The sequence below is a fragment of the Solanum tuberosum genome, unplaced genomic scaffold, assembly GCF_000226075.1.
Source record: "Solanum tuberosum cultivar DM 1-3 516 R44 unplaced genomic scaffold, SolTub_3.0 scf00027, whole genome shotgun sequence".
In the NCBI taxonomy this organism is placed as follows: Eukaryota; Viridiplantae; Streptophyta; class Magnoliopsida; order Solanales; family Solanaceae; genus Solanum; species Solanum tuberosum.
Genome location: NW_006238953.1, coordinates 237,349 through 251,846, shown reverse-complemented (window position 1 = coordinate 251,846; position 14,498 = coordinate 237,349). Strand labels below are relative to the sequence as shown.

At 31.2% G+C, this 14,498-nt stretch overlaps 1 protein-coding gene across 1 annotated transcript; it reads left to right on the top strand.

Moving 5' to 3' along the window:
• Window positions 1-3,292: 3,292 nt before the first annotated feature.
• LOC102606033 (actin-depolymerizing factor 10-like) lies at window positions 3,293-10,931 on the top strand. The gene is made up of 3 exons (XM_015306289.1): window positions 3,293-3,394; window positions 9,816-10,081; window positions 10,691-10,931. Exons 1-3 carry the CDS (start codon window positions 3,293-3,295, stop codon window positions 10,839-10,841), a joined length of 519 nt encoding a protein of 172 aa, XP_015161775.1. The 3' UTR covers window positions 10,842-10,931.
• Window positions 10,932-14,498: the final 3,567 nt, after the last annotated feature.

The following is a 14,498-nucleotide window of genomic DNA, read 5'->3' as shown; positions in this document are numbered from 1 at the left end:
AAGGGTCCCCCAAGCTCAAAATAGAAAATGAGGCTTAAATCCCAAAAATGGCAAGTCAAAACCTCATCTAATGTCGCAAAAACGATTTGTGAACCCCGCAAAAAGGCGCCTCTCGCAAAATCGGAACCCTATTCGCTTTGCAAAGCTTGCTTAAGTGATGAGTCTCTCGCTTCTAGAAGGTTGCTTAAGCGACTGGCCTTCACAAAAGCGAGGCCTGCAGACACCAACAACTCAACCAACACTTAAAACATCAAAAGGACACTCGGGATTTGTTCGGAACCCCATAAACACAAACTACATATGCAAATCAATTATACTCAATGTTCCGGACTGAATGGAACCATCAAAATACAAATCTGAGGTTTCCTTGACCCGCCATCTGTGCAAACCACAAGAAACTAACTCAATGCCTAAAATGCCTAAAACAAGCTCGGGACCTCTCAAAAATCAACAAAGACTTCACCTAGACCTAAAATCATCTCCCAAATCTAATGGAACTCTCGGAATTCTGATCAGAGTATCCGAACCCTGAACGTTGATGAAAATCAACCAAAAGGCTGAATTTCCACAATTTCAAACTTTAGGACCTCAAATCCTCAAAAAGACTCCGAATCAGAAATCAACAACTCTGATTGATCAAATTTCACCTTTCAAGACTAATGGACTTGACGAAATTTCATTCCGACACTCGAAACTTCAAAAGACATCGAAAACCACTTTTAAGCAACTTGGCCTTTCAAAAATCACAAACTTACCCAAGTTCTCAACTTTTCACTCAATGTTTGAAATCAATTTTCAAAATCAATCATACTAAGACCCGGGGTCGATATCGGGAGGAAAAAATAATAAATTTCACGGAAAAACTAAAAATGATCAACCGGATCATTACAACCAACTAACATACTTATGCAATCATTTTTAACACCTAAAAAGTTATATCATCACTGAAATTTTCATTTCACGTATACAAAAAGTTTGCATTAACAAATATAACAATTATAATAATCTTAACTAAGCCAACAATTCACTACATATGTATAACAATCTCCTATGCAAGACGTTGAGACACAATGATATCTATAATCGAATAAAATATATTCAAGGGCTCACAAGGTCACCATGCTAATAATACAAAAATAGCAAGGACAACTTCAAATATGATAATTACTCACTTAAAAGACAATTTGTAGGAACACTCTCTGGAGTGGAAAAGTGACTACAAATAAAACACCACTGATAGCATGCATGAGACATGGTTTGTAGGACAAAAAGGGAAGAGGGTGTTTGTCACGTCCCTGACCATCGTGATTGGAACCCACACTAACCCTCCGATGGGAGAACCACTACTACAACCCCAAACCAAGCAACTAAACCAAAACTAAAGCATTTAAGTTATGGAAGCAAGTTAAATAGCTAAAACTGAAGTTCTCATAAACTTCCAAAAGATCTAACAACTAAACAATGCGGAAAATACACCTAGAACCTGAAAGTCAATGTACCAAAACATCTAAAGTTTAACAAGTCTAAACAAGAAGGGATACAATCCCAAACTAATGAACTAATAACTAACTAGGAAGTCTAAGTCCGAAATGTGGACATAGACAGAAAGGAGAACTCATGGCAGCCTGGAAGAATTGGCTCACCCTTGAATTCGACGATGATCACTGATCTTTTAAGCGAGGTCTGTCAATAGCCGCTTGACAACTAATAACTAACTAGAAATTCTAAGTCCGAAATGGTGGACAGAGACGAAAGAGAACCCATGGTAGCCAGGAAGAATTGGCTCACCCTTGAATTCGAATGATCACTGATTTTCTAAGCGAGGTCTGTCAATAGCCGCCTGAAGATGCCCTGTACTCAACAAAGAAAGAGCAAGTGCAGTATCAGTGCACAACCACAGTGTACTGGTAGAATTACGCGACTATCCCACTAAGTGTAACATGCATAGTGGGATTCCAAGACCCCATTTCACAACACATACAATATAATCACATGCATATATCGAACATATACAATATCATCAACAATTACGAACAACGAACAATTTCACGATTCTCAAATATCACAGTTATATCAAGTCATTGGTCTTCTCATGGAACCCAAACCCAAACTGTTAGCATACCGGAACGTGGTACCCGATCCAATAATTATGCCAGAATGTGGCAACAGATTCCATAATTATGCCAGAACGTGGCAACCGATCCAAGTTAGTGTGTCGGAACGCAACACCCGATTCATTCAACAAGCCACAATCACAATCACAAAGTACATTATCATAATCATACAATCAAGTCATGATTCATGGCATTCATCATTCATCTATCCTCATTACAATTAATGTGATCAACAATGCAACATTCGCATACAACATGTATCATAATGAAGCAAGAACAAACATACATCACACAATCATAGAATCACAACCATCACCTACCTCGAAGCAAGCTTGAAACCCTAAGAAACTTGATCCTTCCCTTTCCGGATTCGTTCCGCTTGTTCTTCTTGGTCTACAAACAATCAATACGGGAATCAATAAACAATCACTAATTACCCGGATTACAAACAATTCTATGAACCCTAGATCAAACACATGATCCCTATCTCCCAATTTAGTGTTGTTTCCACAATAGATTCTAGATCAAAACCCCTCCCCCATCGATAATTACCCATTAGATTACGTTCTACGGATCGAAAAATGGATTCGGGGAGTTAAAATCTTACCTTTAGCCTCAAGAATGATGGGAAACCATCAAGAAAAGACCTGGGTTTGTTCCTTAGCTCTCAAATTTGAAAATAGCAGAATAAAACGTTTTTGGGGTTTATTTATGACTTTAAGTCGCGTCTGACCCGCCACAACGGTCCTCACCCCGCTACAGCGTCCCCGCCCTGGCGCCCAAAATCCCGCCCCAGCGGCTTGCATGGAACCAGTGAGCTATTTTAATAATTCCAAGACCCCATTTCACAACACACCTTCAACCAACGACACTCAGAAATTACCAGTTCACGCCAAGATCAATTCCGGGAGTTCTACTCGCCCGAATTCAATTCCGTAAAGTCGTACGAGTTCCTTAACGACTTATCTATCAACTCATGTGATAAAATTCATAATTATATCACCCAATTGCTACCAGATTTCCCTACACCTTAATGACTCTGATTTCGTCCAAATCTGGACTAGGTTGGGAAATTTCAAGTTACTACGAAAAAGTTTTCTGATCCAAAAAGTTTTCCCGTTGGCTTTTCTATAACAACGGAACCCGGTCGTTATAGTGTTGGTATAATAAATTGCATAATGTGGAACAAGACGGCAGTAGCAAAGTATGTATGGAACATTGCGAACAAGGCTGACTATCTTTGGGCAAGCAGAACTATGCAATGGGCAATAGCGACAACAGTAATATACCATACTTGGAGAGCTAGGAATGAGGCTTTGTGAAATCAGAAGGTGTCCAAACCACAAAGCATCAGACAACAGACAATGATAAAGATTAAACAAAGAATAAAGAAGTATATATATAGGAAGTGGATAGATGATAGAATGACAAGAAGAGATGTACATTCTTAAGAGAGGGCTAAGTGCCTAGGAAGAACACATAGCTAGTTTAGTTGGTTGGATTTTGATATTACAACAAGTTACTCAATGAAATCCCACTAAGTGGGGTCTGGAGAGGGGAGATGGTAGAGTGTATGCGAGATGTACATACTTAAGAGAGGGCTTAGTGCCAAGAAAAAACATATAGCTAGTTTAGCTGGTTGGTTTATGGAACGAGTTTTTATTATTTTATCATCGATAAGAAGATGTTTTGTTCGACCAAAAATATATATTTTAAAACCCTAAAATTCTCTAAATATACTTGTAAGTATTTAGAATGATAACTAGTGTTTCTAAAAAAATGATTATCTTCTATATGAATATAAGGTGAGCGGACAATTTTAAATTATGTATACCACTAACCTTCACCACATGAACAAATACTTCGGGCGGATTCTTCCCCCAACTAACGAAGAGATCTTGGCGGAATTGCCACATATGAAATTGAGCACAGTTTTGCAAAGAAATAGCCCACTTGTTTCTCGAGAAGAGATGGGTGATTTTTTTTTTAATCAAAGGATCAATTAAGTAATCACTTAAATTTCTGTTAGCAGTAGAAAACTAATGAAGGACTGATTATTAGAAATAAAATAAATATATATTCTATCATTAATGTGAATTCTAAATTAAGATATGTAATATTCACATTTATGTGAGTAGTATTTCTAAATATATGCTATCATATTCATATTTAAATGATAACATTACAATCACTATTTTGTATTAGTATATATCTTTAGATATATGTTGTTATATTTTAACAATATTAAAGGGCCAAAATAAAATTTATCAGAACTAAAGCACCAAAAATGCTATGATACTCTCATATTGCAAGATATATGAATATAACGTGAGAGGTCGACATTTTAAATGGCTGAGAGTTTATTTATGAAATTATATTGAATATATTATTGTTTTCATTTTTAAATTATTTGTAACACTAGTAACCTTTACTCCATGAACGAATATCAAAATTTTCAATTAAAAACTTAATTAATTACTCACTTAAATTTCTATTAGCAAAAAATAGAAAACATATTGAAGAAGCTAATAAATGAATAACTGTCAGAAATATATAAAATATACGAGAGAAACTAGAGAATGAATATTTCAATTCATTGATTAAAAAATACAAGAGATTAGTATAATATCAAAATTACACATAAGAAAAATAAATAAAAAAATAAATATTCTATCATTAATGTGAATCCTAAATTAAGATATGTAATACTATTATATATTCTAAATTAAGGTATGTAATATTCATATTTATAATGTTTCTAAGTAGATGCTACCTCCTTTTGTTTTCTAGGTGGTGCAGTACAATTGTGAGGCTCCAAATATAATCTAAATATATGCTACCATTTTTAAGCGATACGTAATATTATAGCCAAAATTTTGTACATTATTTATCTCTAAATATATGTTATCATTAGTTAAGAATATTTAAATAACCAAAATAAAATTTACCAAAACTAAAGCACCAGAAGTGCTATGATACTAACATATTACTGTATGAAAAAATCATGAAATAAATATAGAACTAACATAATTTTCCATAAATCTTTTCAATCCTTCTCTATATAAATTAAGTAAAATATTTTGTTAATTAAATTCATATTTTATAACTTCAAAATATTAAACAATGGTACTTAGCATCTCAAAATTTCTTTATAGTGTTCTTTTCATTGCGTTCCTTGTTTCAGGCATTTAACTTTTTATTTATTTATTATTGATTACCTAAAAATCAAACCAAACTAGAAATTTAATCAAATCAAAGAAAAAAACCGACACTATTATTGGTTTGCCCCAGCTTTGGTTTTTAATTTTAAAATATGATATTCCCTTTGTCCCAATTTATGTGACACATTTCGCTTTCCGAGAGTCAAACAGTTTAAGTTTGACCGAGGATTTGCTCATGAAATCTTCAATTTTTTAAAAATGACATTTATATATTTGTAAACTACATAAAAAGTACTATAAGTCTCAATAATTGATAATTCAAAATAGTTAAAAGATATAGGAAAAAATTACTGTCAAAGATAAACTTGTTTGAATCTCGAAATTCGAAATGTGTCACATAAATTGGGACAAAGGGAATATCATATTTTAAAATTAAAAACCAAAGCTGGGGCAAACCAATAATAGTGTCGGTTTTTTTCTTTGATTTGATTAAATTTCTAGTTTGGTTTGATTTTTAGGTAATCAATAATAAATAAATAAAAAGTTAAATGCCTGAAACAAGGAACGCAATGAAAAGAACACTATAAAGAAATTTTGAGATGCTAAGTACCATTGTTTAATATTTTGAAGTTATAAAATATGAATTTAATTAACAAAATATTTTACTTAATTTATATAGAGAAGGATTGAAAAGATTTATGGAAAATTATGTTAGTTCTATATTTATAATGCCTATTAAAAATTATAATTGCTCATATGTATATCTATATTTAATATAATTTTTTGAAAAATCTTATGTGCTCGTTAATCTTTTGGACTATTGATTCGTAGTATTCGTCTTTATAATAATTTATTGTTTTTATTTTTACATTTTAGTTCGATTTGTAATTTTTATTTCAATTATTTCAAGAATCTTGATGTTATAAATAACTTGTGGAGCTCTATATTTATTTATTATTATTTAATTTAACTCATCGCCAAGATTCTTAATATGTCATAGTTAGATTCTTAATTTTCTATTCATTGTAATTTTTGTAAGTATATTTCTTGAAAATGGTTAAATTCTTGAACAATGCAGATAATTTTCTGGTGATAACTACACATACAGTTTAGCTTTGATTACATATTTTTTTTCTTATACATATAAAACTGATTTTATAGTATTATATTGATAGTCAATTTTAAATGTATTTGACAGTATATTATTATATATTTTAAAAAATAATTGGCAAAATAAACAAATAAAATAATTGACAAAATCAAAGACATGAAAAATCGATTTAATTAGTTTAATTTCAACATTTGGAAACCATCTTAATTGGTTTTGGTTGTCCTTTAGAAAACAAATTAGACCAAAATTGAATCATTGATTTCTTTAATTTGGTAACATTTTTTTTTATCACTAAACATTTATATATTCTACTGAAAATTGAAATACGGAAGTTATTATTTAAAGTTATAAAATAATTCCAATAAATATTTCTTAATTGTACGATAGAACCAATAATTTACTGATATATTTTTTTCTTTCATTTTTATTATGTGACCCTATGTTACAAAAGTTTGTAGATTGATACGCAAGAATTTATAATAAATTTGACTTTCAGGTTTGTTTCAAGCTGATGGATTGAAATGTTGTGCCGATACTCATACTGGGAGTTGTGTTCCAAACTCTAATGATGATACCAGATGTGATAGTTTATGTAAGCAAGATTGTACGGGTATGGGAGGCCGCTGCAAAATTATAGGCTCAAAATCTCCTAATCATTTTTGTCATTGTTTGTGTTAATTCTCTTTCACGAAAGAGAAACTATATTAAGCTTTAGTATTCATATATTGCAAATTCTAGAAGACTTTTAATTTTATTTTTTTGGATGAATAAAACAGAATGACTCTTAATTTCTTTTTTATCTTAAATATGCGACCATATTTATGTATAGCAAACTTTTTAAAACTTTTAATTTTAAATATGCATAGTATTTCTGTAATTATAAAATTTCTCGATAAGAAGATATAAAAGGGACTGTATATTTTTTTGGAGATATACTAATAATAAAAAATTATCAAGTAAAGTGGAATGATAAAAGTAATTAATAGTGCAAATATTTTTTCTCATTCACCAAGGTATAAGAAAAAGTCTCACTATTATAAACGATCTTTTAATTTCAAGGAAATAAACCATCTACACCGCCACCTATTAACATCAACTAACTTTATAATATGACCACCAATATACCACTACCATACGACAACACAACCATCTCCACCATCACAAATTCACAATTATTATCATCATCACCATCATTACTAGCCATTAACAACAACAATTATTATTACCACCACCAATATAAACTATCTCCACCATCAATAGCAATTATCAAGTATAATTATTTTATTTTTTTAATCAAATAATTATTTTATTTTATTAATTCTTTTTAGATATTTAATTTTTTTTTGAATTGTATATTTATTATGTACATACAAATATTACTATGTATATTCAAATGTTGAAAAAACAATCTTAATCATTTAGTTTCATATCTAGAAACAACATCTTAATTGTTCAGATGTGCATTCAGATATAAACGTCTTAATCTTAATGAAAACAAATGAGGTCTTAGGCTAATACTAAATTATTTATTAGATTTTAACAGGCTAATGCAATTCTATCTTTACTTTACTTGTAATAAAGATAGGACACATATATTTTATTTGTTCAATTTTATACTAGCTTAACCTGCTTAAGTATCTGTTTGTGTACAACCAAAATCGAAGGAAATAGATCTCATTGTCAGCTGAAACCAAGTTAAACAACACATTTATGTATTATGCCTTAATAAAAATAACATAAAAATTGTGTAAAAATATACCCGCATCCAATTTACAAAGCTTATCGATTCATGACATATTTTTATACATAAATCCTTAGCAGTTAGCACTTACTCATAGTTAATTAATATGTATTCTCCCCTAATTAAACCACTTAAGTATTTCTCAAAAGTTGTACAAATAAGTTGAGTTTCCATAAATGTAATATTATGAGAATGTCCAAAATTGTTTGTATTTTCATGTTTACTAGCTATATCTAACTATGTTGAATAATTTATAAATTTGAAGGGTATTAAAAATATCTCGATGATTTACAAATTACATTAGGGAATCGTGTCAAAAACTCTCATTGATACCACTAAACTGAATGTTAATTTATTTTCCATTACATTGATTGGTCTTAATGCTCCCAAAAAGTAATCCACAATAATAGGAGAAATAACGAATAACCATAATATGTGGGTGACAATATTGATATAGAAAAATGGTCGTTACATAATAAGTATGAAATTATGGACCATGTTAATTTTGTCCAAAAAAAAGTCCTAAACAACCTCTATATTGAACATTTGTTCTGTTCTTATACCAAATATTAGGGATCTTTTTCTTTCTACTCTTTGCTTCTCTTTCTTTTTTGCCAAAAAAAAAAAACTTGCTTCCTTTTCATTTCTTTCAGAAAAACACCAAAATTGTATTGCTAGATACTCAAATGGTATGTTCTATGTACTTTATTCCTTTCACTTCCACAAATCATATTATGTTTTAACATAGCTAGATCTTGCGTGTTTTTCTTTACTATATGGTACATAAATTGTAATGTGGTGTATTCTGTTACGTGATATGTATGCCGATATTATTGAAAAGCGATAAAATATCATAGAAAACTATCAAAGGGGGAGTGAAACTATTGTAGAATTCCTAAAAAGAGACAAAATGATCTCTCAACCTTCACATTACATAATTTCAAGAAGTTTATGTCCCAAAAATTCAATTGCCCTAACTTTAAGGGCCAAGCTATATGGTCCAAAAGGAATTCAATTGATTCCTATTTTTTGGTAAATTATGACTATGTAAATAGGTCAAAGAAAAGGTTGATCATATATTGTCGGAGCCTTGAAGTAACGGTAAAATGATCTGACCTATATATCACAACATTACATCTTTTTGGGCAGAGTCAGAGCTAGGTGGATGTTCGTGAGTTCGGATGAACCCGATAGCTTTTCTCGTATTTGTACTAGAAAATTAAATAAATATATATGTATATTAACTTGTGTGAACCCCTAACAAAATTGATTGACGGTTTAGTGGTAAGGAATGGACCATGGAAATGCTTTTCACGCTTCAAACATCCCTCTCCTTTTTAAAAAAGAAATTTAGAACCCCAAACTCTTAATCCTGCCTCTACTTTTGGGTGTGGCCCTTCCCTGGAATCCTATGTAAACGTGAGATGCTTAGTGCTCCTGACTACCTTTTTTTTTGTTAAATCCCCTTGACATAAGGGAATCTTTTAGTGTAGTAGCAAAGGTGGCTCAAAATTTGTTATAGGTGGTAGGTTCAAATCAAAAGTGACATTCTTACATTTTCTTGAATTCCCTTATGAAAATTTCTGGCTCCGCCACTGTCTAATGTTGTTAGGAAATAATATAGTCCGCAACATGGTTTGTTTATTATCTATGTATGTCTTCTATCTTTCTTTGTTTTTGTTGGATAGGCAAATTCGGCATCAGGGATAGCAGTGAGTGATGAATGCAAGCTGAGGTTCTTGGAGTTGAAAGCAAAAAGGAACCATAGGTTCCTAGTTTTCAAGATTGATGAATCTGTGCAGCAAGTTGTGGTTGAGAAAGTTGGTGGACAGGCTGAGACACATGACGATTTTGCTAATAGCATGCCTCCAAGTGAATGTCGTTATGCTGTTTTTGACTATGATTGGACTACTGATGAAAATGTCCAGAAAAGCAGGATCTTCTTTGTTGCTTGGTAAATCATTTCTTTTCACTACCTATTTAACTTCGCTGCTCCGATCCTTCAAAATTGTTATTCGTTATACGTCAGATCTTAAAACGTTTTCAAGGATCTAACATGGGTGCAGTGAAATTTTTGAAGGATATGAACAACATAACTACCAATTATCTATCATTCAATATGTATTACTTCTTGGATTGTGAATCTCCAAACCTTGTCAAAGAACACATAGTTTTGATATCTAACAAAGTCAAATCTTGATGAGATTGCAATATCTTGGATGGTCATTCAACTTTTAGGGAATGACTCAATTATGCCTATATAATATTATTTAAATCTAGTTTCAAAATGTATTACTCAGACTCTTAAAAAATGTCAATCGGTGCATGTCTAATTCTTCAAAAGTAGTGTATTTTTGAAAAATCTGACACAAATACGGCATTGAAAGTGAAGAGTCCGTGCAACTTAGGTCTCAAAGACCACATCTAGGCTGCCACATGTACAAAATTGTAATGCATTACTAATATATACTCACATTTTGATATCTAACAAAGACATATCTTAAAGAGCTCACAATTTTTTTTATGTGTGATTTTACAATATTGTTGGAATGTATATATATAGGTCACCAGAGACAGCAAGGGTGAGAAGTAAGATGTTGTATGCAAGTTCAAAAGACAGATTCAGGAGAGAATTAGATGGTGTCCAAGTTGAACTTCAAGCTACTGATCCAAGTGAGATGAGTTTGGATACCTTCATAGGAAGAATCCATTGATCTCTCTCAATTTTACATACTTTTTGGGCCTCTATTCATTACTATATCAAGGGTTTTTAACATATTTAGTCGCTCGCCCAAAAATAATTAGAGTCGCTCATCAATATACAAAAAATATATACATAAATTATGTATCAAAAATGTATATTTTTTGTATATTATATGTAATATACAGAAAATATACATTTTACTGGCTATTATTTTGGTGGGCAACTATATACGGTATAAAAAAAATTCATATTTAATTTGCCTTGGACCTTTCTTTGTTACTACTAGTTTTTAAGGAATTGTGTTGTGATTTCTTTAACTATGTTTTTTCAGTTTTGTCTTTTGAAATTTTTGGTTTGTAAACTATTAGCATGGTCATGTGACAATGTGATGGAATCCTTTATATTATTTATATATATATTATTTAGTTGAATTTTGTTCCTTCTTGGCTTTTCTTTCCTTGAACATTTGATTTTTGACTCTCCATTTTTTCATTAAAAGATCATTTCATTGCTAGGAATAAATAAAACCAAAAAAATAATATATGAACTGAGTTTTATCTTTAGGTAAATCTGAATTGATATCGTGGATTTTTAGTTCCTTCCATGTGATCTTAAGTTTGTTTTATCCCTTTTTAATACATTCACTTAGGATGGTGCATATGTAGGTTAACGGAACATATGTCCAAACCATCTCAAGTAACTTTCTTCCATTTTTCCTCAACGTGTATTAGTTGTACCTTTGATGAATGTAATCATTTTTAATTTGGCATGACCGTACATTCATCTTAGCATCCGTATATCTGCAACACTTATCTCGTGGATATGTTGAGTTTAACAACTCAACATTCACTACCATATAACATTGTCGATTTTATGGTTGTTCTATAGAACACACCTTTCACCTTCCTAGGCAGAGATGGTTCTAGGATTTCTAAAGGAAAATACATAAAAATAAAAATAAAAACCCTAAACTTGGCAGCATAACTTACTTTAGCACTTTAACTATTCGGGTGTTTAAATACCCTCTTAACATCTTTCAAGTGAATTTAATTCCACCCGAAAAAGCTGACATGGCAAAAAAATAAATTTAGGCGCATATATATTTTTTTTTTCTTAAAAAAAGTGATATATATATATATATATATTATAATAAATAAAAAACACCCTACCCAGCTCTAATCAGATCAAATCCACCAAATTGACTCTAAGAATGAACCAAAGAATCATAAACAAAAACTTGACTTGAAGATCTAAAAGCAGACATCACAAACAATTGATACCCATTATTATATGAAGAAATGAAAGTAACAGATTCAAAAGAAAAAGGCAAATTTGGGTATTTTACAACTCTAAAAGATCTCACTAAAACATTAGTTATAATGAAATAACTAGAACTTGGGCGAGTACAACAAAGCAAGCCATTCCCCCTCTTTTTCGAAGTCACCCGCCTTCTTTTTCCTTCTGCAAAATACCCCACCCACCCACTGATGTGGCACTGATGTGGCGCTGATGAGACGTGTGTGTAGTGCACTTCCCAGTGTGAAACTGGTATTGTACTATTAGGATGGGATTAAATTTATTTCAAAGATGTTAAGGAGGGTATTTAAACGCCCGTGTAGTTTAAGTACTAAAGTAAGTTATCCTGCCAAGTTTAGAGTTTCTTTTTTATGTATTTTTCCATTTCTAAAAGAATGGTGCATCATTAAATAAAAAAGGGAAAATACATTTAAAAAAAACTCTAAACTTGGCAGCATAACTTACTTTAACACTTAAACTATACGGGCGTTTAAATACCCCTCTTAACATATTTGAAGTGAATTAATACCACCCTAAAAATATAATACCAGTCTCAAGTTGGCAAGTGTATTACACACGCGCCACGTCATTGACACATCAGAACCACATAAGCGTCACGTCATAGCCACATTGGAAATTCTCTAAAATTTGATTTTTGATTTTTTTTAATTCATTTCTTTCTTTTCTTTTCAGAATATTTAAATACTAGTTAATCTTTAGTTCTTAATTAGTTTAAGAAAAATTAAAGTCATTACCAGTGATTTTATTTCAATACTCAACGTCATTTACTGTCATTGTCGATTGTCGGTGTTCTTTATTTATTTATTTTTTATATACTAATCAAGTTCTAATTCTTAACTTCTTTTTGCAATTACCATAACCATATTCTATATATTAAGAAGGTTAAAACTAGGAAAATTAAGCTGAAGCTAAAAGCTAATTATAGACTCTTTGTTCTAAACACAATAAAAAGAGTACTGATTTGAACTTCTTCTGGAAACATATTACTTATGCTTTGTTGCTCCACACCAATTCTAAATGGACCTAATATGTGTTGCACTACTCTAAGCACGATGACGATTTTTACACCAAAAACACAAGCCCATGTTGAACCAGACTAATGTGGAATTCTTAATTAATTCAAGAAAAACACATTTATTTGTAGTGATTTTTCTTTTTAAAAAAAACCTTTCTCTACCCATTGCTTCAATTGTCATTGTCAACCATTAACATTATAGATCGGTTGACAAAACCTCATCTTCTTTTATGCCCAAGTCTTTATTTTCAAAAAAGTTCATAACTTTTTACGAAAAATCAAATCTCCAAATTAAAGAGTAAAAAAAATTATGTGGACCTGATTCTTTTTATTTATGTGCTTTGAATGTAGAGTTTGAAGAAGGAGAAAGAGGATGGGGTGGGTTGGGGATAGGGTGACGTGGGGAGTTTGAGGAAGAAAAGACAAGCAAGTAGAGGGGTAGGTGGGGTTTTGAAAAAGCAAGGTGGGGGGGTTTGAAGAAGAAGAAGAATGGGGTGGGTGGGTTTTTTTTTTTTTCATATATACAAAGTGGGATCATTACTTTTTTTTAAAAATAACTTAACGCGCTTTCAAAAAAAATTCTTTTCTTTTTTTGCCACATCATCCGTTAGGATGGTATTAAATTCACGCGAAATAAAATTAGGAGGGTAAATAAACGCTCGTATAGTTTAAGTGTTAAAGTAAATTCTGCTGCCAAGTTTAGGGGAGTTTTTATGTATTTTCCCAATAAAAAAAGAGAAAATATTAAGTGAAAATTGATCCCTATTTCTCTGGGTAAATAACTCAAACATTTAGTCAAATACACCATTTAACCTTTCTTGAAGTACAAGTATTTGCAAATAATATTTTTCAAATTGTAAAAGTTAAGTACATAAAATACCTAATTTTATAAATGGATCATGAATTCACCCTATAAGTATTCCTATGTTCCAATTTTTTCATGTTAGGTTGGCTTAAATGTTTGGAAAATGTTTTTCAAATTAGCTCATTTTCCTCAAATTTAAGGAAAATGACTTCCCTTCCAAAATTAAGGAAAACATTTTCCAAAACTCTACTTCTTCCTTTAATTTTTTTTGTTACTCTACCCATACGCCGTAACCGACCCTCCCCATTCAAAAATATTTTATTTTTTTTACATTTTCTTATTTTTAAAATTTTAAATTTATTTTCACCCCTACTACCAAACCACCCCCCTCCCCGCCTCAAACAAAAAAAATTTAAAAAATTCAAATTTTAAGATTTTTTTTGCTTCACTCAACCCCTACCACCCCTACTCCTTACCCCCTAAAAATTGCTTTGAAAAATATTTCAAATCTAATTTTTTTTTAAAAAAAA

Excerpts from the sequence above, each read along its gene's own strand:
- LOC102606033 (XM_015306289.1), top strand. The coding sequence starts at position 3,293 with ATGTGGAACAAGACGGCAGTAGCAAAGTATGTATGGAACATTGCGAAC. Across the intron at positions 3,395-9,815 it reads AATGGGCAATAGCGACAACA|GCAAATTCGGCATCAGGGAT; the intron begins GTAATATACCAT and ends TTTGTTGGATAG. Across the intron at positions 10,082-10,690 it reads AGGATCTTCTTTGTTGCTTG|GTCACCAGAGACAGCAAGGG; the intron begins GTAAATCATTTC and ends GTATATATATAG.